The 27,348-nt window shown below is 39.7% G+C and overlaps 1 protein-coding gene across 1 annotated transcript; it reads left to right on the top strand.

Annotated features, from left to right (window-relative positions):
- The first annotated feature begins 394 nt into the window (after positions 1 to 394).
- On the top strand, positions 395 to 27,348 carry LOC124269086 (DNA repair protein XRCC4-like). The gene is made up of 12 exons (XM_046704100.1): positions 395 to 556; positions 15,067 to 15,205; positions 15,398 to 15,588; positions 16,419 to 16,583; positions 18,987 to 19,043; positions 20,087 to 20,141; positions 21,026 to 21,061; positions 22,400 to 22,511; positions 23,001 to 23,034; positions 24,055 to 24,176; positions 26,683 to 26,772; positions 27,079 to 27,348. Exons 1-12 carry the CDS (start codon positions 509 to 511, stop codon positions 27,185 to 27,187), a joined length of 1,158 nt encoding a protein of 385 aa, XP_046560056.1. The 5' UTR covers positions 395 to 508; the 3' UTR covers positions 27,188 to 27,348.

The following is a 27,348-nucleotide window of genomic DNA, read 5'->3' as shown; positions in this document are numbered from 1 at the left end:
ACAGGTACCACTTACCATTGTTGACAACGTGTAGGCTTTACGCTACGTGGGAGAGATAACGTTTGATTGGATTATGCTCATATTCGTACCCAATGGAATGTAACGTTTCATCTTACGGCATTTCAATCAGATTCATTCAGCAAATGTTTGAGGACTCGGAAAAAAATTACCTAAACTCCACACAGTGATGTTACTGGAATTGATTTTATTTTAAGTGCGCTGTGTATGTAGCACGCACTGATATGGAGCTAAAATGCAACGATTATACCCGACTTTAGCCGAGATGGGCTGATTGAAAAACGAGGTTTATTTAAAATATAGACTAACAGACGAAAATAATTTTTTTATATATTTGCGTTAAAATCTATAAATGTCGGTTCAAAAATGTATTTAATGGCATGAAATAAGGAACCTTACTGAACATCTATTCTCCAAATATTTGCTCAGCAGTGAGAAACCTAAAGATGAAAGGAATCACAAGATTGAATTCGTAGCCCGGGCCCCTTGTATGTTTTTACATACCTGTGCTGAAATACTTCCTACTCCCAACGATAAGGTATTTGATCTTAACTTACATATGATATTTCATGACAAATAAGTGTCATATTGTGTGTGTTTTTGGAGATGTGTGTCTGTGTAAATCTAAATTGTCTCACGTTGTTGATTGTTGGTTGTCAATCGGATTTATATGTCGCCGGTACATTGTCCCATTTTCGATCATTAACAGACCAGAACTCCAAAATCGTTGAATATAGTTTTTGTCAAACTTGGTTTACAGAAAGTCTTGGTGAATTGGTTTTTGAAAACTTTGGATAAAAACCTGAAAATGACTGTTAACCAAAACTGGGCTATAAATTGTTTCATGTTTTACAAATTACAAATCACAGTGGACAATTTGAGGAGAGCGATAAACTGCTGCACCGGAATCTGTGAAAATATGCTCACGCATAAAATAGTGTAGAAAATGCAAATATGTCTATGTGGTCATCAGGAGATTCTAAGATGGAAATGGACTCCAGTCAACCTATGTTGGCCATAAGAGGCAACTTATGTGCTAATGGTTCTTGTGGTCAATCTGTCATTATCATGATTAATAGGCGCCTAGCGCGTGAGTGTTGTAAAACAGACGCCCAGTGACAGCAGAACGTTGTATATGTATGACAAGTGTCGGTTGGTTACTGAAGTAAAATGCTTTGCGTTGTGTTTGATAATTTGGTCTCTTTACGTGGTCAGTACATCTTGTCTGCAAGTTCTGTGGGAATGGTTCCTGGCGGGGTTCTCCCAATTCAACTCAATTAAAGTCAGAACAAACGAATATTTAGGTTTCCATTCTTGTTTATTGTGAAAAAAAACGTATTAATCTAAACAAGCCTACATATATCTACCTACCTAAATCCTACATAAATACAGTTTAACTTTGGTCTATGTCCACCCCTAATACCTACTCCCGAAAACAACAGAACCAAACCTACTCATTCCTATACTATTTCTCCCCTTCCCAAACTAACACTAAATCAACACGACATCCCTAAAACAACAAACAATATGTGGAAACTTAAACTTGGTCTTGATCCAAGACTGGAGTCGCTAGAAACTTACCCGATGCGGTATCGGACGACTGATCGATTCCCTACCTAGGGTAGGCCTATATAGTCGACATCGGGCCACGCGGACTGGGGAAATCCAGATTTCGGTTACGCAAGACGCTTCCTTGCATCTCTGCCCCTCAAGATGGCGGAGCATGCAAGAAGCGTGACATCGCCCTGTCTCCCCGCCACGAGGTCCGCATGGGCCCTAGGCTTCTACATATTTGACTACAAAGGTAGGTACTCACGCCAGCCCACCCAACTACCTAACCTATCCCACCCACTATGAACTTTTGTATTTAATAAACTTTATACCCCTCAAACGCCCATTATTCCCCTTAAAGTCAAAAGTTACCCTTTTGCCCTCTCCTAAAAATCCCCAAAATATGAAAACAAAACAAAAGAATAAATATATAACAGTTTACACACCAAAAAAAAAACACAAAACAAAACAAAACAAAATAAAACAAGCAAGTAAGAATTAACAATAAAATAAAATTAACAGTAACAGTACAGAATCGCGAAAATGCTACTAGTCGCCGAAAGTCTTGCAGCCTGGCGATCCTCCTCCTCCTGTCGCCACCGGCTCGCGCTCAGGCCTCCGAGGCATGGCCGCTTCTACTCTGGGTCGCCTTCGCTCTCTGGCTAACCGGGCGGAACGCCGGAGAGGGTCCCTCCGAGGGAGAAGACAGGCACCAGGGTCGCTGGTACTGTCTGTTACTACGCTTTAACCGTAGTTACACTGCCATGGGGATTATGCGCCTTCACATGTTCCTCCACACCCTTCTTCCTCTGGAATACCTTTAAACAGGTAGTGCACTGGCGCAAGTTGTGCTGGGGACGATGAAACCTCACCCAGTGGTTTACCATGTTCGGTAGGTCCCAATGTGTCCACTGGCACATCCTTGAACTTCACAAGTCTGCCCATCTTCTGGCCAAATAGGCCTCTCTCCTCAAATGCTACCAACTCCTCCTCTTTGACTTGGATTTCGAATTCCATTTTCTGCAAGCAGAAGTATCAAGCAGAAAGAGGGAAGATTCTTCCCAGAGCAACCGAAATCATGTAGAGAAAACAACAACAACAAAACAAGCTATATAAACATCATGCAAGTTACCCTGTTTAAAATAACTGGCAAAACCCAATAAAATATAAGGAAAGTCACCCTTATCTTCTCCTAACTTGGACTAAACCTTTTAATGGTTTAACAGTCCAGTCCTGCCCGAGTCAGTATAGCTTCAGGCGTTCTAAATTCTTCCTCCAATTGGAAGGTATCCATCCCGGTCTGTATATCCGCTGCAGCGGAGTCATGCTGTGGTTGATTCAACCAGCTGCTTGGACTTGAGTCCCCTCATATGGTTTTAAATGATCCACATGTACACTTACAATAGGTTTATCCTGTGCCCTTTGTATCCTGTGTGGGTAGTAAGGGATAGTTGTCTCCACTATTAAGTAGGGACCATCCCAACCTAATCCCAATTTCTGGTTGGCCTTTGGAGGATACCACCTCCAGACAAAAGAGCCCTCTTCAATGTCCTTGGCTTCAATCGAGAGTCATAGTTTTCTTTTGGAATTTGGCCGCTTCTACCTAACTGTTTATTGGCAAACTGAAAAGTGCCCTGCATGGTTTCTTTCAGCCATTTCAATGTATTCTACGGGACAAAGCTCACCTTCAGTTGCAGGTGGGGTACCTATCATTAGATCTATAGGAAGATTCACTTCCCGCCTTCAACATCATTAAGTTAGGTGAACAGTGTGTACTCTTATGTTCAGAGGCCCTATATGCCATGAGCAAGTATGGGAGATGGTCATCCCAATCCAAAGGTTCCTGATGAGTGTAAATACTGAGCATCTGCTTTAGGGTACGGTTGAAGCGCTCCACTAAACCGTCTGATTGAGGTCTGTAAGGGTTGTTCTGGTTTTACTTATCCCAAGTAAACGGCACACTTCTGTGAATAAATGGGATTCAACTCTCTTCCCTGATCAGTGTGAATCTGTTGGGGACAACCTAACCTACAAATTACCTCCGACACCAATTTGTCAGCAACAGTTGACGCTGTGTGATTCCTCAATGCAAATGCCTCTTTCCACTTGGTATAGTAATCACCAACTACCATAATATACTCATTACCATTTCTGCTTATAGGCAAAGGACCAACTATGTCTATGGCGATACATTCCAGGGTGCCCAGATGGAAAATTGTTGCAAAGGAGACCTGCCTCGACCTGGACCTGGTTTACAGCGAGCACACCAGTCACAAGATTTTATCCACTGTTTAATGTCATCCGACATTCCTGGCCAATAGAATCTGGCTTTGATAGATGTGATTGTTTTATCCCGCCCAAAATGCCCAGCTGTAACGGGATGTATGCAAATGATCAAAGATAGACGACGTACAGCTGTTGGTGCTACTAACTGCAAACGGGAACCCAAAACTTCAGATTCTACCTTACGATACAATAATCCATTCTCAAGCCTAAGATTTTGCCATTGTCCCCAAAGCATTTTTGCATCTGAACTCCAGTCTATGATTTCTGATTTCTCAGGTTGTTCACAGTCTTTCGACATCCAGTTTAATACCGACCAATACCTCCATCAGCTGTTTGCCAGTCAAGCAACTCATCCCTAGTCCACACAGGTAACCAGTTAGCCACACCACTAGGAGCTGTGGAGTCACTGAACAGTCTACTGACCTACTCCTGAATCATCAGCAGAATTCGCATCTTCCCCTGAATCTGTATGTATTTCAACATTCCCATCTTCAACTTCTACTAAACTGATAGGTTCAGGTGACTGAACACCGACCCTCTACCACTTGCTTGTTCAACAGCATTGTGCTCCACAGTAACAACCGAGTATCCTGTTGAATACTCGAGAAATCAGGAGAATGACAATCAGTACACTTCTCAAAAGTACATTTCCGCTGAGATCTACGGGACAGAGCATCAGCATTTTGATGCTTCCTACCAGGCCTATACTGGATCTCAAATCATAAGTTTCAACAATGCTGAGCCACCTTGCTAAGATTCCTTCTGGATCTTTGAAATTTTTCAGCCATATCAAAGGAGCATGATCTGTGCGCAAGATAAACTTTTTGGCCATAAAGAAAGTGTCTAAAGTGCTTAAGGAATGTAACCACTGCCAGAAGTTCACGCTTTGGTAGTGCAATAGTTGCGCTATGACTGTCCAAGCCGCACGACTTGCATATGAAACAACCTTTTCATCTCCTTCTGCACCTGAGATAGCACTGCACCTATACCAAAACCACTAGCATCAGTATCAAGCACATAAAGTCCCTTTTCCTGAGGAAAAGGCAAGTACTGGAGCAGTTATTAAACATTGTTTCAACCGATCAAATGACCTCTGACAATCCTTTGTCCATTCAAATGGAATACCCTTCCGAGTAAGTCGCACCATAGGTGAAGCAACCTCTGAAAAATTTGGAATAAACTGCCGGTAATATCCCACAAGACCTAGAAAACTGCGAATGTCTGAACGAGTTTCCGGTTTAGGCCAGCTTTCGACAGCCTCTACTTTATCTATAAGCTATAGGCATACCATTGGCCGTAAAGAAATCCTTGTGAACTTTCTTCAAACTAATGCTCTGAAAACCCATTTTAAGAACATCATCCTGTGACATAATTGAGACAGGAGACCCTGTATCCAACAACATTCTAGAGGTAAGCCCGTTCACCAAAACATCTGTATACAAACATTTCTGAGGTTTCAAAGAATGTAAAACAATCTGATCCCGTGAAACTGATTCACTGGAGCAAGTTGACGAAGATGACTTCATCGGTTTCCCTTCACCAGATAAAAATAATTTTTCCTCTAACCCATCACCATTGAGTACAGATTGCTTCACCAAGGGATCAACACTATTCCCCATCCACGACGGTAAATCTACCTGCACTCCGATATCAACAGTAAAACAGTTTTTTCACAGAAGCTACATCTTCATCTGGCCTACAAATTTTTCCCAACATCGGCTGAGACCTCGGCCTCGACCCCAGCCTTTACTAGTTTCCCATATCTGTTTCCTTGATATCTGATCGATCAAGCAAACCCAGTTTTGATAAGTAGGGACACCTTATCGCGAAGTGACCTGATTGATTGCAGACATAGCAGGTGTTAGGCCTGGCACTTCTGAAGCTACGCTTAAACTTTTCCAAGCGATCATCTATTAACTTTGTGACTGCCTCCAGTGTCAACCCACCACTATCAAGTGGTTGCCTAGTTTGGTTCACTCCTGCCACCCTGTCTAAACTTTCAGGTTTCTTTTTCCTGCTTCCATCAACGGCTTCAACTCCATGGCATATGAAATGGCGTTTCCAGCGTTTGTGGATGTGCAAATGTAACATGTTTTCTCATGTCAAAGCTATGCAGGCCAGTTAAAACTGATCAATCAAATGTACCTCAAGTGATGAAGGGTGCTGGTAGGGTAAGCTAAATTTGCTAGTCTCCGGAGTTCAAACCCATAATCCAGTACGGCCTCGTCACACGACCTTGACGACGCATTTCAAATTCACTTCTGTAGGCTACATTCCGGCTCACGGGATTAAAACGTTGACTCAATGCATTTTTCACTGCCTGATAACTGCTGAGTTGCCCTAACGTAAGACTACTCAAAAGTTTTTGTGCTGCACCTCTCAAACACATACTAAGTTGTTGAGCCTTTTCATATTCTGACCACCCATTCCATGAAGCTACTTGTTCAAAATGAACAATAAAATCCTGCCACTCACATGATATTCCATCAAATCTTTCAGGCACAACTTCAATGATGGAGATAACCTAGTCTTTTCAAACCCCGTCAAAACAGTTCCGACTGGATTTGGTTGTCTTAAACAATTCAAACCTCTAGAATCCGAAAAATCAGTAGGCAACCTGTCCTGTATTTCTGGTGTACTAAAATGCACAGAACGGCCACCACTCATGATTCCATCTGATATATGACCAAACAACCGATGGTCTGCATTCTGACGCGGCACCATAAGCTGATGCTAACTGTGTATCCCTACTCATCTGTCTTAAACCGACACCATTTCCTATTTGAGAAAGAGGTGAATACGGGCGTAGAAGTGGGATACATATTTTGTCAAAATGGGGCAACTCACTTGTCAAATCGATAAGTGGTTCCTCCAAATTAGCACCGCACTGCCAATGTAAACTGACCGTCAGTCTCGGACAACAAAGAACAATTTAGACCTAAATCTTCAGACATGTTTTTGGTAGACTACACTGAGAAAAATTGGAAAAAAAACAAACCCTCATCCTGGTCTCGGCACCAAATCTGTAATAGGCCTAGCTAGCGTGAAGTGTTGTAAAACAGACTTGAGTGACAGCAGAACGTTGTATATGTATGACAAGTGTCGGTTGGTTACTGAAGTAAAATGCTTTGCGCTGTGTTTGATAATTTGGTCTCTTTACGTGGTCAGTACATCTTGTCTGCAAGTTCTGTGGGAATGGTTCCTGGCGGGTTCTCCCAATTCAACTCAATTAAAGTCAGAACAAAAACGAATATTTAGGTTTCCATTCTTGTTTATTGTGAAAAAAAAACCCTGCATTAATCTAAACAAGCCTACATATATCTACCTACCTAAATCCTACATAAATACAGTTTAACTTTGGTCTATGTCCACCCCTAATACCTACTCCCGAAAACAACAGAACCAAACCTACTCATTCCTATACTATTTCTCCCCTTCCCAAACTAACACTAAATCAACACGACATCCCTAAAACAACAAACAATATGTGGAAACTTAAACTTGGTCTTGATCCAAGACTCGAGTCGCTAGAAACTTACCCGATCAGCGGGTATCGGACGACTGACGATTCCCCTACCTAGGGTAGGCCTATATAGTCGACATCGGGCCACGCGACTGGGGAAATCAGATTTCGCCAATCGCGGACGCCCTTGCATCTCTGCCCTCAAGATGGCGGAGCATGCAAGAAGCGACATCGTCCCTGTCTCCTCGCCACGCAGGTCCGCATGGGCCCTAGGCTTCTACATATTTGACTACAAAGGTAGGTACTACGTCAGCCGCCCACCCAACTACCTAACCTATCCCACCCACTATGAACTTTTGTATTTAATAAACTTTTATACCCAAACGCCACATTCCCCCTAAAGTCAAAAGTTACCCTTTTGCCCCTCTCCTAAAAATCCCCAAAATATGAAAACAAAACAAAAGAATAAATATATAACAGTTTACACACCAAAAAAACACAAAAACAAAACAAAACAAAATAAAACAAGCAAGTAAGAATTAACAATAAAATAAAATTAACAGTAACAGTACAGAATGCTAAAATGCTACTAGTCGCGGAAAGTCTTGCAGCCTGGCTGGCGATCCTCCTCCTCCTGTCGCTCACGGCTCAGGCCTCCGAGGCATGGCCAGCTTCTACTCTGGGCCGCCTGCTCTCTGGCTAACTCAACGGGCGGCCGCTGAGAGGGTCCCCTCCGAGGGAGAAGACAGGCACCAGGGTCGCTGCAGTACTGTCTGTTACTACGCTTTAACCAGAAGTTACACTGCCATGGGGATTATGCGTCTTCACATGTTCCTCCACACCCTTCTTCCTCTGGAATACCTTTAAACAGGTAGTGCACTGGGCGCAAGTTGTGCTGGGGACGATGAAACCTCACCCAGTGGTTTACCATGTTCGTAGGTCCCAATGTGTCCACTGGCACATCCTTGAACTTCACAAGTCTGCCCATCTTCTGGCCAAATAGGCCTCTCCCTCCTCAAATGCTACCAACTCCTCCTCTTTGACTTGGATTTCGGAATTCCATTTTCTGCAAGCAGAAGTATCAAGCAGAAAGAGGGAAGATTCTTCCCAGAGCAACCGAAATCATGTAGAGAAAACAACAACAACAAAAACAAGCTATATAAACATCATGCAAGTTACCCTGTTTAAAATAACTGGCAAAACCCAATAAAATATAAGGAAAGTCACCCCTTATCTTCTCCTAACTTGGACTAAACCTTTTTAATGGTTTAACAGTCCGTCCTGCCCGAGTCAGTATAGCTTCAGGCGTTCTAAATTCTTCCTCCAATTGGAAGGTATCCATCCCGGTCTGTATATCCGCTGCAGCGGAGTCATGCTGTGGTTGATTCAACCAGCTGCTTGGACTTGGAGTCCCCTCATATGGTTTTAAATGATCCACATGTACACTTACAATAGGTTTATCCTGTGCCCTTTGTATCCTGTAAGTAGTAAGGGATAGTTGCTCCACTATTAAGTAGGGAAGCAAGAAGCGTGACATCGTCCTGTCTCCCCGGCCACGAGGTCCGCATGGGCCCTAGGCTTCTACATATTTGACTACAAAGGTAGGTACTACGTCAGCCGCCCACCCAACTACCTAACCTATCCCACCCACTATGAACTTTTGTATTTAATAAACTTTTATACCCCGAAACGCCCACACATGTCAGTGTTGATCATTGCTCATAATGACATTCATGATTAATCACTGGATTGTGTGGTTCATGCTTAATAATTTACAGGCTGCCATCTTATTTTTAACAGCACACTCAGTATTATTCCAGCTACATAACAGCAGTAAGTAAGTAATAATCTGGACCAGACCTGTGATTAACATCATGAGCGTCTATCAACACAACTTTGATACAATGACTGACTGACTGACTGACTGAGTTTGGTTTTCCGCCGCTTTTAGCAATATTCCAGCAACATCACGGCAGGGGATACCAGAAATGGGCTTCACACAATGTACCCATGTGGGGGATTCGAACCCGGGTTTTCGGCGTGACGAGCCAACACTTTAACCACTAGGCTACCCCACCGCCCCTTGATACAATGAACTGCATCAACCAGGTCAGCTTAGTCACCTCTTTCATTAAGGATGGATTTCCGACAACCAATTCTATCCCTTATCGTCTCCGTGCTATTATTATATTAAACAGTATGATTTCTTAGATAGTATCACCCATGAAGATCCACGGTAGAATTGGTCTTCAGCAACCTATTGTCGTAAGAGGGGACTAACGTCCATGGATGGCCAGGCTTGCTGACTTTTTTTTTTTTTTTTTTTTTTTAATTTTTATTCATTCCAGTGGAGCATACAGGATGGTATAATGACATTTGACGAAATACAGTAGTAGACAAACATCTCAATGAAGCATGCAGGGTGATATTTAAGTATCATTTGGTGAAGTAGTAAGACACGCTTTTCAGTGAAGCATACATGGTAGTATTGGAGTATCATTTGGTGTAATAATAAAACAATCATGACATATGGATCAACTACTAAGAGGATATAGGATGGCATAAGGACACTTGATGAAAAACAGTAATAGACAAGCATTTCAGAGAAGCTGCAGGGTTGATATTTAAGTATCATTTGGTGATGTAGTAAGACAAACTTTCAGTGAAGCATACATGGTGATATTTGAGTATCATTTAGTGAAATAGTAAAACAAGCATGACATATGCATCAAATATTAAGAGGGTATAGTCTTGAGCTAACACATATTACACTTGATTTTCATGGAAAATCATTATACAAAAATAGTGTAATGAAATATCCGTATGACCTAGTAACAATTTAATCCGCCAGAACAATACTGTATATATGCGATGCTACACTTATATAAATAAGTATTTTAATTTGAGATGTTATTTCAGTTCATAGCACACAGTATAGCTAGATATAATATAATAGGAGTAGAGCTTTTATAGTAGTTATTAGCACTTTATAGTAGGTATTGTATCATATATTTATCTAAGAAGAATACTACAGTTTCAATTCCTTGGGCCATTTTCTGGAACTTTGTCATGTTATTATTTTTTTGGCTATATATCTTTCAATTGATAGAATTGTTTTTAGTGAGTTTAGAAATGTGTCCAAGGATGGTTTTCTATCATTAATACTAGATAAATATATGAATCTTTTTCCGCAAGAATGATATTATCAATAAAAAGGTAGCCAGTGTTAATCCCCAGTAATATAGTAAATTTTGTAAATAGGATATTAATATTAACAGTGTTTTTAATATATGTACTTAAGTCATTCCAAAAAGTCTGGACAATATCACATGAAACATACACATGTACAATGTCCTCAGATTCTTTTTTACAGAATATACAGTGATCATTATCAATTATTTTCATCTTTACTAGTTCTTTTCTTGTGTAGATAGCTTTGTGAATGAATCTGTACTGAAAATCCAAGAGTTTAATATCCTTAGTACATTTTCTATAATTTAAGAAAATAAGCGTCCCAGGGTATAGCAATATTTATCACAACTTCCCATTTTCTACACACATCAGGCAATCTATCTGATTTGATCAATTTGTCGTGAAATATTCTACAGCCTTTTGAAGGTGTAAGCAGAGTTAATATCGCTTCATTAATACCAAGATTTTGATTTTCTAGTTTATAGTCATTTAATGTGGCTTTCCATGTATTGGGAATACTACTCAAAACTCTATTGTAATCCAAAAAGGTACCTTTAACTTTAAATCTATTCTTAAAGTCATCAAAAGATAGTAGTCCATCAGAGTTACATAAGTCTTTAATCTCAGTAACACCCTTTATTAAACCAACTAGAGATAAACAGAGAAGAGTTAACAAATTGATGGTTTAGCCACAACGGTTCATGAAGTATTTTCTCATAGTCATGTTGATCAATTTTAAAAGATGATATATACCTCACCATGCCTGAAACACATCCTTCCAATAAAGGTTATCCACTTCCTTAGATAGATCACTATTAGCTCCTAATTGGAGTAATGATATAATGGGAACATTGCAAGGGTTATTATGCAGGAGCTCTACAAAGGCATCTTTTCAATGCTGTTATTTTTAGTGAATCGATGAAAGAAAGGATATCTGTCATCCTAATTCCCCCCCCGTGGTCCTTTTTAATGTTACTCTTTTATTTTATCGGGTTTCCCATTCCATAGAAAAGAGAAAAATTTTTGCTCTAAATCTTTAATAAAAGCATTTGGTGGATTAGGTAGAGCTGTGAAGATATGAACCAAGGAGGAAAGAGCTAGAGTTTTAATAACTGTAATTTTCCGATAACAGTTAAATGTCTTCTTCGCCAATTTCCTAATGTGTTCAGTATTTGAGCCATTCTTTTTTGTGTGTTTATGACCCACAGGTCGTTCAACTTAGCATTTAATACTATACCCAACACCTCAAAGTTACCAGAAACCCAATCCAATATATATTCCCTACAGATAATATCTTTACTATTAATCATAGCCCCTAACCATATTGCTTTAGTTTTATCAACATTAATTTTCAATCCAGAGATCCTATAAAAAAGAGAGAGTGTATCCATAGCTGCCTTTAGACTATCCTCTGTGCCATCCAGGAAAAGCTGAGTGTCATCAGCATATTGGCCTAGTTTATATTCCTTACGGTTTAGTACAATACCCTTGATATCAGAATTCCTCCGCACGGATCATAATGCCTAGAATTTCGGCAACAAAAAAAAAAGGTGCGGTGAAATTGGGTCCCCTTGATCTGACAGCCTCTCGAATTAGGGAAAAAGTCAGATAAGTGGCCATTTTGAATGACACATGAAGTGGCATTACTTGTTAAAAGCTTATATCCATTTGAGCATATAGTTGCCAAATCGAACTTTTTCATAACAGAATAGATGAAAGGTTTTGAAACAGTATCAAAGGCCTTTTCAAAGTCAATTAACAGCAGGAGCCCCTTAATGTTTTGTTTTCGAGTTTCAAAATAATGTCATAAAGGAGTCTTATATTTTCACTAATACATCTCCCTGGAATAAAGCCAGTCTGATTTTCCTGTATTAAATAATCGAGGGTACATTTTAATCTATTAGTAATGCAAGCACTAATCAGTTTATACACGAATTCAACAGAGAAATTGGACGCCAGTTTTTAGCAGTTTTCTGTCTTTTCCTTGCTTAGGTATACAAGTTATTACTCCCCTGTTCATAGTTAAAAGTAAGATAATTATTCTTAAACACTTCATTTATATAACTTAAATATCCATTTTCCCAGATCACACCAAAGAATTTGAAAACTCTCTATTGAATATCCATCAATACCGGACTTTTATCGCTTTTCATAGATTTCAAGGCATTTAGTATTTCATTCATATTTATTGGCTCTTCTAGTTTTCTGTCAAAGTGCTTGGAAGAACAGGCACGTTAAGTTCAGATAGTATTTCACTGTGGTCTATCTTGTTATCTTTTTCAGCATATAGATCTTGATAAAATTGTTTTGCCTACACAAAATGTCCTTTTCACAGTAATTAACTCACATCATAGATCTGACAACAGACAGTTAATGGCTTTACTAGTAAATTGTCTGTTTTCAAGGTTACAAAAATATTTTGAAGGTTTTTCAGCCTTCTTCCTGCCATAACATTCTGTTTCTAATTTGGATACCTTTGACCTCTTCCTCTTTGATTTTTCAAGTTCTAACTTATATGTGGATAGATCAGATAAGAGAGCCTCATCTATATTTTTTGAAAGTTCCTACGGATTGTGTCTTCAGTATCAGTTATTTTGGCTTCCAATTTTTTAGTTTTTTCTTTTTTAATTTCTTAATGTAGGAGCTGTAGGATATTGATTTACCTCTAAATATTCATCAACAAAGTTTCCAGAAAGAGACAGTCATCGATATTTAAGAGCAAGTCATTTTCATCAATATTCTTTATATCTTCTCGTATAGTTATTAAATGTATATTGCTGTTTGGCTAGTTCTATCTCGGTCCTTACTATTTTTATGTATTCTTTGTCTCGCAGTAAAGAGGTGTTAAATTTCCAGTAGCCTTTTCCTCTTGTGTTATTATTATTTTTGAAAAAGTAAGTGTTATGGTAGAGTGGTCAGATTTATAACCAGGAAGAATTTCGGTGTCTACTGTCATACAACCAACATCGTGGGAGACCAAAAATCTAACCTGGCTTGCTGTCTAGGTTTTTTTTCCACCAAGTATACTTTCTCGTATTACTATTAAGATCACGCCAGATATCTGTCAAGTTAAGTTGATCTATTTTTTCCAAAATAATATTTCTTGCATTAGGGTTATTAATATGTTTGTAGTTCTCTAGATCTATAGTTGGGTCAAGTACCACATTCCAATCACCACAGAGCACAATTGATTCATTATCGAATGCATCAATTTGATTAAATAGATTTCTATAAAATCTGGCGTGATCTTGAAAGTTAGGGCCATAGATAGTGGCTAGGGTTATTCTTATACCATCGATACTTATGTCAACAATGATGAAATTACCATTCTCATCTTTCTTATATTTATGAATATCGATCTCTCTATCATTGTTAAACAATATTGCAACACCTCTAGAATTTGACCGAAATGGTGATATGATACATTTCAAACCCCATTCATTCCTCATGGTATTCTCGTCTTTTTCAGAGATGTGTATGTCTTGCAGGCATATAACGGTGGCTTTACGCTTTTCTCCAAATGTTCATAATCTCTCTTCTCTTTTTGTTAAGTCAGCTAGTCCCCTACAGTTAGCGAAAACTATTTTAATTTTATTATCCATTTTCAAAGTGAGACATGATATTTAAAAGCAAAACTGTTTTTATTGTTGTCATAGTAAGCAGTCTCATGGGGTGTCTGCTATACCCTCCTATATGCCCATTAAAATGTTTTTTAAGTTTGCTGGAAAATAAAAGAAAAAAAAACTTTGTAGAAAAAGGAAATAAAAGAAACAACATCCGTTATAATGTTGTATATAAGACAGGTTTGACGCTTCCGTCTATTTGCTCCTTAACCTAAAGTGTGACGTGGTTAGGTAATAGCAACAAGCTATAGAATATAAAAGAAAAGTTCAGTGAACATCAAAGTGTGAATATGTGTAAAAGTGTTATATAACAGTCACATCTCAGAATCACACCAATTTCAATGGCGATATCAGAACTTATGATATCTAGTTCACTAGGAAAATTGAAAAGAAAGATCTTACAGGAATAAGGATTCATCAAGCATCAAAGAATTGCTCCCCAACGCTTGGGCCTGAGTTCATGGTTAACAAGTCTTATTTTAGACTTATCTTCGATTCACTAAAAAATTAAGTAAAGGGTAATATAGATACAAGGATTTGAGAACTCAAAAAATAATTTCGATACCTTGGCTAGCTTCATATCAAACTAAGCATGGATTTAGGTACCAAATATCATGTAACAAGCACATCTCAATCTAACATAATGATTTCACTCATTACTTAACTAAGAAATTAGTGGAAAGAAGATGTAAATAAGTTATAGAAGCTTGCTGACTTAGTTGACACATGTCATCATATCCCTACTGTGTAGATTGATGCTCATGTTGTTGATCACTGGATTGTCTGGTCCAAACTCGACTATTCAAAGACAGCCATCATATAGTTGGAATATTGCTGAGTTCAATGTTAAACAACGAACCAAAAACAATCTCAGATAGTATCATGTAAGACTAGTTTTATCATGTTATTCCATTTCACTGTTTAATGTTTTAGACAATGTCGCAGACAACATTTGTGAAGCTGGACACTGCGACCAGGAATTACTGTTTCCTGCAGACAACACTAAGAGACGGTGGGAAGGAAGGGTTCCAACTGATGGTCACTGATGGGGAAAACATCTGGAGTGGAGACTGTACGTAAACCACGACAACAAGGGTTGTTGGATTGTCCAACTGTAGACTAACGCTTAGTCTCTGAATATATATAAGTTTCACAGCAACTAAAATCCAATTTAATGTGAGTGATTTTAGTTCCACACCAATTTTAGCAATATTCCAGAAATAGGCTTTTGTGAGTGTTTACATTGATGTTTTTGTGACGGCAGTGACAGAGGACAACATAGACAGCCTCAGCACCAAAGCTAAGATGGACTACAACACCTATGTCTCTCAGACAGCCAAGGCATTTACACAACAAAACCTAGGCGGGATGCAGTTTGAGTTTCAGATGAAAACAAGGGGAGATGACTCTGTCGACTTTATTTGGAAGAAGCATGTTCCAGCTGACGAAATCAAGGTAGGGAATTGAATATTGGGATAAAAATAGAAACAGCAGCAGGAGATGTGGCAACACCAAGATTATAAATTATTCAGAGCTTATATATATGTATTGGTATTAATATAAAATAATACCACAGTTTTGTTTTAAATTTTGGCTGTATTTCGCAGCTCTTGATATTTTGTTTAGTTCAATAATGATTTTATGATTATTCTATGATTAAACAAAAGGTAACTCTAGCAATGAGAAGTTTAAGTTGCAGACCAAAGTCCATGTGCACTTATGTACAATACTGTATAAAAAGGGTGTTTTGTCAAGTTTGAGACCGGAATCGATTGCAAAACTTTACTTTGTTTTCTTTGAATACAAAGAGTCTTGAGTAATCTCATTGCAATAAAGTATTTACATTATTTACAATGATGTACGTTTTATTCCAGTGCAGTTTGGTGAAAATTTACATTTGTGGAAGGTTCTTGGCTTGTATTAATATAGTATGACAGTAATGTATACCGTCAGCAGATATTCCATTGCTGAGCTGTTTTTTAATTTGGTCGAAGTTTGATGATATGATGATGTACATTTGAAAAACACAATATCATCCAGTCACTGGCTACCAGGTTTCTCACAGTGTGCTCGATCTTTTCTGTGAATGCTGCTAGCCCAACAACTTATTCTGGTATGCCGTACACAGAATCAGTTTTTACTGCCTTACATTGTGATGGCCCTGAAAATGATATTTAGTTGAATGAAAAACTAACCGACCTGTTAGATTTAATTGCTGTATCATTTATGCTGAAATAGAATGAAAATATTGTAATATAAGCTGGATGATGACTGTTCCTTTACAGTTCCAGCTAGGCAGCGTCACCCTGTACATGAAGGACGATCCAGCTCGGTGTATTCGCCAGATGTTCCAACAGAACATCACAACCACCTTAAGTCTTCAGGAACGCATCCATTCTCTAGACACAGACAATGCACGTCTATCTCAGGAGAGGGCTATGGCCCTCAAGGTACATTTAACACATCTAATTCAGCCGAAGGTTTTGCTATGAGCTTTGTAATGTCTGAACCAATCAATCAATCAAAACTTTGTTTCTGTACAAAGGCCATCGGGCCCATATACATACAGTTTCATACATTATAATACAGTTTGCATATATGTATGCACACCCATCTGCATACATGTATACAGGTAATCTGAACATACAATACAGGTTAATATGGGTAAAGCAGATAAAGATATGATATGATAATACAAAAGTATTATATGGTATTTAATATTATCATTCTTGTAATAGCTTATATCTTCGTTCATAGGAAATCATTATATATAGGCTGAGCATTTTCAAACTATGTACGTTATTTGTCATAAGTAGCTTCTTAAAGTTATGCATATTCGTTTTGAAATCACTTGGTAAATATTTACGACGTAAGTCATCATATCTAGGACAAATGAAAGTAAAATGGTATTCGTCTTCTACACCTCCGTAACAGATAGGACACGTTCTCAAATTTGCGTTAATTGTACACCATCGTCCTTCATTAAATTTCAACCTTAGTAATCCAGCTGTAAATCTAACTAAATATTTATGTAATTTATAATCTGCAATTTCAAAAAGGTATTTTTCAGGGTTTAATAAACTTTTGAATTCTCAATACAAAACAAAATGTGTGCTATTGTCAAGATCAGATCTCCAGTTTTGTTTAACAACATCCACTAAACGCGTTTTGAAGATTCCGACAAAACTTACACGATTACCAACAGTTTGTGATAACCAAACAAATCCAAATCCATAAGAAAAGAGCAAATAGCGAATTTTTGAAGCCCATGTCTCATAGCCAAGGTTGTCGAGATTAAGTAACATTTCATAAGCTTTCTTTGGTATGCAATCTTTGTGCATTGTTATTATTATAATCCAGTAGTTAAGACAACGAACAGCTGCATTTACAAAAATAGGGAAACGGACACATTCACCATACACAATAGCGTTAGGTGTCTGAGGTCCAACGTTTAGGTATAATTTGCAAGCCGAAAGATGTATTTTCTCAATACATTCATATTTTTTATATCTTGAGTTTCTGATATCTTATTCATGAAAATTGCCCATTGTGTTAAACGAGTGTTTAATATGCTGGTATGTAATTTGCTTAAAATACTTAACAATGAAATGCCCCTAAAGTTATCTGGCTTGTGGATATCACCCTTCTTGTGTAATGGAATAATTATTGCTTTACTCCAAGCATCTGGAAAGCTGCCGCTCTCAAATAATGTATTAAATAATACGAGAAGGAAATGGCATAACGACCTTTTCCGATAATTTAATCATTTCTGCTAGTATATTGTCGACCCCAGGCGATTTACCAATTTTTAACCGTTTAATAGCATCGAAAATTTCTTCTTCTTTAATTGGAGAATCCAAAATCTGGTTCTCCAAATCGCTTGATTCAGGACATATATTTGCAGCACATGTAACAAAAGTATCTTGATCCTGGTCAGTAAGATCAGTTTTATCATACAGTAATTTGAAGTGATTAAACCATGATTCATCAGAAATATTGGGTGGTGGTTTCCTTGGATTAGATATATTTCTCAGTTCCTTCCAAAATGATTTAGGATTGTGTCTAGAGTTATATAACTTTCTGGCTGTTAGCTGTTGGTTTATTCTTTATTCAAATATTGGCATTAATATCACCATGGCCACTTTTCTTATTAAGGTCAGTGTAATGATTGGACAACCATTCTGAAAATATGTGAAAAGACTGCCGCTACGTAGATAATGTGTTTTCACATTCAAATATCAAAATGAGTCAATATATGCATAAATACTTTTATCATTTTATATTTTCATAATCCAAAATCATTCTTCAACTTTTCGAGTTTGTAAACAATAATAGTGTCAGGAATATAAAAAGAGGCTTTATCTGTAGACTGACTGAATTTGGTTTTACGCCGCTTTTAGCAATATTCCAGCAACATCACGGCGGGGGACACCAGAAATGGGCTTCACACATTGTACCCATGTGGGGATTCAACCGGGTCTTCGGCGTGACGAACCAACGCTTTAACCGCTAGGCTACCCCACCGCCCCCTTTAGCTGTAGAGTCACAGATATTGGTGATATCACTTGATTGTGACATCCTTGTGTACAGCAATGTCACTGTTCTGCAAAGCGTTGTAATGGTTATCGATGATCTCATCAAGCGATATCTCCTTTTTTGGATGATATAGTAGAGTTCCGGATATTTATCATACCTGGGTGTGGAGATGTGGAGACTGGATGATTGGTGATGTAGAGTGTAAACTTAGCTTGTACTCGCACACTTGTCATGTTATTGCCTCAGGGAAAGGATTTAGATTCAAGCTTGTTGTGACATTACATCCGTGATGTTGAAGGTTACTGTTGTTGTTTCAGAGGCTGGACAAATGTATCACCGCTAAGGAGGAGGTGGAGAGAGATCTGTATGAGAAGGTGAGGTGTTTGGATGGTGGGCTTGCTTACTTGGTTGATGCATGTCATGGTGTCCCAGTTGTGTTGATGAATGCTCATGATATCAATCACTGGATTGTTTACAGATTGCTGTCATAGAGCTGAGATATTGTCAAGTGCTGCATTAAACATTGAGATATGATGAATCAAATGATTATTGAGATATGATGGATGATTCCTGTGTAATGGGTTGAGTGGTAAGTGATCTCAGAGTTGAGTGATTACTGAGTTGAGTGATTACTGACTAATGAGTTGGGTGATTACTCAGTGATTACTCTGAGTAGTAATGAGTGAGAGTAATGAGTTGATTACTGAGAAGTAATGAGTTGGGTGATTACTGAGTAATGAGTTGAGTGATTACTGAGTAATGAGTTGAGTGATTACTGAGTAAATGAGTTGGGTGATTACTGAGTAATGAGTTGAGTGATTACTGAGTAATGAGTTGAGTGATTACTGAGTAGTAATGAGTTGAGTGATTACTGAGTAATGAGTTGAGTGATTACTGAGTAATGAGTTGGGTGATTACTGAGTAATGAGTTGAGTGATTACTGAGTAATGAGTTGAGAGTTGAGTTTAGTGATTACTGAGTAGTAATGAGTTGATTACTGAGTAATGAGTTTAGTGATTACTGAGTAGTAATGAGTTGAGTGATTATTGAGTAGTGATGATTACTGTTGAGTGATTACTGAGTAGTAATGAGTTGAGTGATTACTGAGTTACTGATTACTGAGTAATGAGTTGGGTGATTACTAGTAGTAATGAGTTGGGTGATTACTGAGTAATGAGTTGAGTGATTACTGAGTACCGAGTTGAGTGATTACTGAGTAATGAGTTGGGTGATTACTGAGTAATCAGTTGAGTGATTAATGACATGAATGGAGTGATTACTGTTATGATTTGAGCGGTTACTGAGTTATCTACTGATACTCTTTCAGAGATAAAACTGTCAGTCATTGTCTTTGATCATGGTAGACAAAACTTTCTTGTTTATTATTTATATCTATTGTTCTGTTTTGTCTTTTCAGTTTGTAACAGTTCTCAACAGCAAAAAGGATAAAATTCGAGCTTTGAAACAACAAAGTAAGTTCTGTGGTGTGTTATTTTGTGTGTTGGATGGTCACAGTGTTTGTCGATCATTATGAGAACTTTGTACATCTACGAAGCGACATTGGTTATGCTGTTGCATCTGCCATAAAAGTTCTGAGTACTGTGTTGGGTTTCAAACCCTGGACTGTTTTGATCCGATGGTCGGACACATTGTCCACATGACCTAACCTGCCAAGGTAAGGATATATTCAGTGCAGTGACTCTACTCCCTGCTATGCTATCACTGGTTGTTGTGGGCAAAACTTGGTTAATTTCAGGCCCACAAGATGTTGCTGACGATGGCCTTAATCAGCTTTCTCTCATAATTTGTCAGCAACATTTGTTTATTTGACACAGCACTGTATCATATTTTAATTGTTTCAAGAGTAGGAAGCCCTGTACCATGAAGGTTCATAGTTAGTATTGATAACATAAACCTAATCAGAAATATGTAGGATTTGTCAACACTGTTCCTCCAGCCAAAGACTGTTACCTTTAAATGTGACTACTGATTCTAAAATATGAACTCTAAAAATTTGAATATCATGAATTAAAGCTAAGCTGGTTTTACCAGTTTTAGAAAGTGTCATTTTGGCTTGTGGAATTTCCAACATTTTGGACTGACTGACTGAGTTTGGTTTTACGCCTCTTTTAGCAATATTCCAGCAACATCACTGCGGAAATGGGACACCAGAAATGGGCTTCACTCATTGTACCCATGTGGGGATTCGAACCCAGGTCTTCGGCGTGACGAGCCAACGCTTTAACCACCAGACTACCCCACCGCCCCCAACATTTTGGAGGTGCTCATATGTGTTTACTTCAGGATCAAAGATTGTCATGATCTGTATGTCATGTGAGATGTTTGTTTATTACAGTAGAAGGTGGCGTCCCATCATCCTCCAGTGTCAGAGGTAGGTTAGTTGTGTTTGTAGCCTGTAGGTTTAATGATGAATGAAAGTGTTAGGGTACAAGATTGTATTTCAGTTAGTTGTGAAGATGTGGCTGTGCTCATTACCTTAACACCTTGGAGTTTTGGATATTTTTTCAGATGAATATAGAAATTTTGAATGTAGAAGTTTTGTTTACATTCTTATATGCTTGATAACAGTATAAGCATCTACTCCAAGACATTGCATCCATTGCAATCAAGAAGTTGTCTATCCATGAAAAATCGTTCCTGTTCATCATCCCCGTTTCTAAAGTAAAAATTCTAATACAAATTCGCGACTAACGGGATAGGGTGGTCAGGTTCGCTGACTTGGTTGACGCATGTCGTCGGTTCCCAATTGCGCAGATTGATGGTCATGCTGTTGATCACTGGATTGTGTGGTCCAGGCTCGGATTATTTACAGACCGCCGCCATATAGCTGGAATATTGCTGAGTGTGGCATAAAACTAGACTCACTCACTAATATGAATTCAGAGACCGCCTCCGTGGTTTTAGTGGTTAGAGCGTCCGCCCGGAGAGCGGAAGGTCGCGGGTTCGATCCCCGACCACGTCATACCAAAAGACGTTAAACTATGGTAATTGTTGGTCCCTGCCTGGCGCTTGGCATTATGGGTACAACAAGGACTGGTCGGCTCGGAGTCAGTATAATGTGTCTGAGTGGGGTATTCATGCTTCACTGCGGCATGGTATCTCAGTGGGCTAGCACTATAAAAGGAGCTTAGGTCTGGGCTAGTACAAGCAGCCGCACATACACATACACACGCATGCACGTCGTCATATGAGCGAAATATTCTCAAGCACGACGTTAAACCCAACTTCACGTCACCTATGAATTCAGAAGTAGAGGTTTATACAACATTGCTGAATGTTCTTGACTTGATGTGCCCTGTGACATCAGTGATGTTTGGTGGGACAGTGTGGTATGTCGACAGACTAGTCAGAGGATATTGCTGATGTTGCAATGTTCTTGACTTGATGTGTCCTGTGACATCAGTGATGTTTGGTGGGACAGTGTGGTATGTCGACAGACTAGTCAGAGGATGTTGCTGATGTTGCACAGACTGTGGTATGTCGACAGACTAGTCAGAGGATGTTGCTGATGTTGCAATGTTTTTGACTTGATGTGTCCTGTGACATCAGTGATGTTTGGTGGGACAGTGTGGTATGTCGACAGACTAGTCAGAGGATATTGCTGATGTTGCAATGTTCTTGACTTGATGTGCCCTGTGACATCAGTGATGTTTGGTGGAACAGTGTGGTATGTCGACAGACTAGTCAGATGATGTTGCTAATGTTGCAGATAATGCCAGGCCTGGTACATCTGGTGTGGGAGATGCTGGAGTGTCAGATGAGTCAGAAAACGAGGACGTCACCAACAGCATCAGCTCCACCTCCCGGATCCCAGGAGAAAGGTAGTGTGTGAAATTATCCGTTCTTTCCGATCATGGCACTTAGCCTGGAGGTTGACACTATGTGTGTCTATTCCTCTGCATTTTTCTATAAGGAGGATAAATTTTAACATGGAGATAAAATAACTGTCATGTTTTAAGAGGATATCTTAGATGAAATTAATTATTTTGTAATACACTTAAACAATTAAGGGGAGATAATTGAGGGTACTCTTGAATAGGAATATCTTTCATAATACATCTATCTTCAATTGCTATGTCAATGTGATTTTAAACTAGTGTCTTGTATTAACGTGTGCATTACTGTAACCATATTGTCAAAGATAGATTGGTAGCTTAGTGGGTGAAGTGTTCGCTTGTCACATCAAAGTCCTGCTTTCGATTCTCAACATAGGTACAATGTGTGAAGCCCATTTCTGGAGCCCCGATCATGATATTGCTGTAGTATTGCTAGAGTGGTGTAAATGCAACTCCTATTGTTTGACTTTGCAGTGTTGCTGAGGAGGAAAATACAGATGAGGAATCTGTAAGTGTTTGTTGGATTAACTGCCTTTTTCTGGCAGGGTTCTGTTATATCTAGTATATTATGGTCCTTCAGTGATCTTGGATAGGTCTTATGTCTCATCATTAATGACTGTTTGAAACCACATCATCTGGTACTAGTTAGTGGTGTTCCGATTAATTGAAATAATCGAAAATTGGTCGCTGACCAAACGACCAAGCAATCGATCACATTTTCTCATAATCGAACATAAACGATTTTGGAACTACTGTTTTAGTCTTTGAAATACTTGACAATGGAACATATCTTAGAAATTGGCAGGGCCTGAAAACGTGTTTAATTCTTAGAAAACTCACTTCACTAACTGAAAAGCCATGACTGAATATATTTCTTGAAGACTCCAGGAAGTTTATGTGCATGATATATAAGTCATCACTTTAAAGTAGCAAGTTGCATCATGTTATACATATCTGCAGTAACAACCTGGATAGGAAAATCTGAAAAATGACGCTAACCAATTTTTTTCGATGATTGTTCGTTGGTAATGAAGCAATCATCAATTGTGAGATTTCAACCAATTCCCAACACTAGTACTAGTATAACAGTACATCTTTAGTTGTACACCTATATCAGTTTATCAGTTGTGATGTAACAATGGTAGTGGAAGTAATACATCTATCTGAGTAATTAGTTTATCTGGTGAGGGGGGCAGTAGGGTAGCCCAGTGGTTAAAACGTTCACTCATCACGCGGAAGACCCGGGTTCGATTTCCCACATCGGTACAACATGTGAAGCAAATTTCTGATGTCCCCCGCCATGATATTGCTGGAATATTGCTAAAAGCGGTGCATAACTAAAGCCACTCATTACCTGGTCAGGTTAAGGGAACGGTTCATTCTGTTTACAGTAGAAGTCTAGGATTATGATGAACCCATTACATTGTTGATATAAGTTTATGGAGACCAATCTATTTAGTCTGTCAACATCAGCAATGCTGCAACTGTTGAGTGGGATGTACATGATGATGTATATGGGATGTTGTAGCAGCCTGCGCCATCCAAACGGAGACGTCGGGCTCCAGTGGGTCGGACCACAAAGAAGGAAGCAGATTCCTCACTTGTGTTAGAAGATGAACCTGACAGAGCAGTTACTACAGTGGCACGGAGGTAAGGGGTGTTGTTGGGTGAGATAAGGCTACTGTTTGGGCGATAAGGGTGCTGTTGGGAGATAAGGTACTGTTGGGGAGATTAGGGTACTGTTGGGAGATAAGGGTACTGTTGGGGAGATAATGGTACTGTTGGGGAGATAAGGGTACTGCTGGGAGATAAGGGTACTGTTGGGGAGATAAGTGTACTGTTGGGAGATAAGGGTACTGTTGGGGAGATAAGGGTACTGTTTGGGAGATAAGTGTACTGTTTGGGAGATAAGGGTACTGTTGGGAGATAAGTGTACTGTTTGGGAGATAAGGGTACTGTTGGGAGATAAGTGTTCTGTTTGGGAGATAAGGGTACTGTTGAGAGATAAGGTACTGTTGGGAGATAAGTGTACTGTTTGGGAGATAAGGGTACTGTTGGGAGATTAGTGTACTGTTGGGAGATAAGGCATATGGGGAGATAAGGTACTGTTGGGGAGATAATGGTACTGTTGAGGGAGATAAGGGTACTACTGTTGGGAGATAAGTGTACTGTTTAGGAGATAAGGGTACTGTTTGGGAGATAAGGGTACTGTTGAGGGAGATAAGGGTACTGTTGGGAGATAAGGGTACTGTTGGGAGATAAGGGTACTGTTGGGAGATAAGGTGTACTGGGGAGATAAGTACTGTTGGGAGATAAGGGTACTGTTGGAGATAATGGGAGATAAGGTTGGGATAACTGTTTGGGAGATAAGATACTGTTGGGAGATAAGGGTACTGTTGGGAGATAAGGGTACTGTAAGGAGATAAAGGGTACTGTTGGGAGATAAGGGTACTGTTGGGGAGATAAGGGTACTGTTGGGAGATAAGGGTACTGTTGGGATATATGTACTGTTGGGAGATAAGGGTACTGTTGGGGAGATAAGGGTACTGTTGGGAGATAAGGGTACTGTTGGGGAGATAAGGGTACTGTTGGGAGATAAGGGTACTGTTGGGGAGATAAGGGTACTGTTGGGAGATAAGGGTACTGTTGGGAGATAAGGGTACTGTTGGGGAGATAAGGGTACTGTTGGGGAGATAAGGGTACTGTTGGGAGATAAGGGTACTGTTGGGAGATAAGGGTACTGTTAAAGATAATGGGTACTGTTGGGGGTAGATAAGGGTACTGTTGGGAGATAAGGGTACTGTTGGGGAGATAAGGGTACTGTTGGGGAGATAAGGGTACTGTTGGGGAGATAAGGGTACTGTTGGGGAGATAAGGGTACTGTTGGGAGATAAGGGTACTGTTGGGAGATAAATAAGGTTGGGGAGAGATAAGGGTACTGCACTGTTGGGGAGAGATAAGGGTACTGTTGGGGAGATAAGGGTACTGTTGGGAGATAAGGGTACCGTGTTTGGAGATAAGGGGTACTGTTGGGAGATAAGGGTACTGTTGGGGAGATAAGGGTACTGTTGGGAGATAAGGGTACTGTTGGGAGATAAGGGTACTGTTGGGAGATAAGGGTACTGTTGGGAGATAAGGGTACTGTTGGGGAGATAAGGGTACTGTTGGGAGATAATGGTACTGTTGGGGAGATAAGGGTACTGTTGGGAGATAAGGGTACTGTTGGGAGATAAGGGGGAGATACTGTTGGGGAGATAAGGGTACTGTTGGGAGATAATGGTACTGTTGGGAGATAAGGGTACTGTTGGGAGATAAGGGTACTGTTGGGAGATAAGGGTACTGTTTGGGAGATAAGGGTACTGTTGGGAGATAAGGGTACTGTTGGGGAGATAAGGGTACTGTTGGGGAGATAAGGGTACTGTTGGGAGATAATGGTACTGTCGAGGGAGATAAGGGTACTGTTGGGAGATAAGGGTACTGTCAAGGGAGATAAGTGTACTGTTGGGAGATAATGGTACTGTTGGGAGATAAGGGTACTGTTGGGGAGATAAGTGTACTGTTGGGAGATAAGGGTACTGTTGGGAGATAAGTGTACTGTTGGGAGATAATGGTACTGTTTGGGAGATAAATGTACTGTTGGGAGATAAGGGTACTGTTGGGAGATAAGGGTACTGTTGGGAGATAAGGGTACTGTTGGGAGATAAGGTGTGGGAGATAAGGGTACTGTTGGGAGATAAGGGTACTGTCAATAAAAGGAGATAAGTGTACTGTTGGGAGATAAGGGTACTGTTGGGAGATAAGGGTACTGTTGGGAGATAAGGGTACTGTTGGGGAGATAAGGGTACTGTTGGGAGATAAGGTACTGTTGGGGAGATAAGTGTACTGTTGAGGGAGATAAGGGTACTGTTGGGGAGATAAGTGTACTGTTGGGAGATAATGGTACTGTTGGGGAGATAAGTGTACTGTTGGGAGATAAGGGTACTGTTGGGAGATAAGTGTACTGTTGGCGAGATAATGGTACTGTCGAGGGAGATAAGGGTGCTGTTTAGGAGATTAGGGTACTGTTGGGAGATAAGGGTACTGTCGAGGAAGATAAGGGTACTGTTTCCTTCTATATATTTCACAAACTCTATAATGTTCCATTACACCCTTGTAGACCCGCCAGACAGAGAGGAGCCAACAAGAAACAGACACCATCCAAGCCAGTGCTCCCCAAAGTCACCTCCAAGCGATCAGATAGCGGCGGGTAAGTGGTGCAGTCTACTGAGACCAGTAGACTCACATGCAGTACTTCACTCTCTTTCACCTCACCTCCCTAATGTATCATTACAATCTAGACAGTTCATCTGTGTAGAATCGTCCATAGTGATTGTGGCATAGTCTGATTCCCCACACTAGTACAATGTGTGATGGTCTGTCTTGATGACATCAGCTGCAAAATGGCAAACAGTTTTATAAGAGCATATATTTTCAGACAAGACAGTGGCCCGATTTTCATTGATAATCTAACAATCTGACTCGTGTCATCCACTGTCCTTCTGTCCTTCCTCAGCTCCAGCGGGCCAGACCGGAGAAGTAGCATGAGGAAGAGCAGTTCCCACTCCTCAAACAGATCCTCAGACAACCAAGATCCAGAAGATCTGTTTGCAGACCTGGAATAGACAGACCTTTCAGCATCCCTTGCAAGGAGCAGAGAGCATAGTAGTTTGTGTGGTCGGAGTGAGTGAGTGAGTGAGTTTTACACCGCACTCAGCAATATCCCAGCTATATGGCAGTGGTCTGTAAATAATCGAGTCTGGACCAGACAATCCAGTGATCAACA

This window comes from Haliotis rubra, unplaced genomic scaffold, assembly GCF_003918875.1.
Source record: "Haliotis rubra isolate DU_JTF1 unplaced genomic scaffold, ASM391887v1 Scf142, whole genome shotgun sequence".
Taxonomy (NCBI): Eukaryota; Metazoa; Mollusca; class Gastropoda; order Lepetellida; family Haliotidae; genus Haliotis; species Haliotis rubra.
The sequence above is the reverse complement of the archived record's forward strand: the minus strand, read 5'-3'. Positions and strand labels throughout refer to the sequence as shown.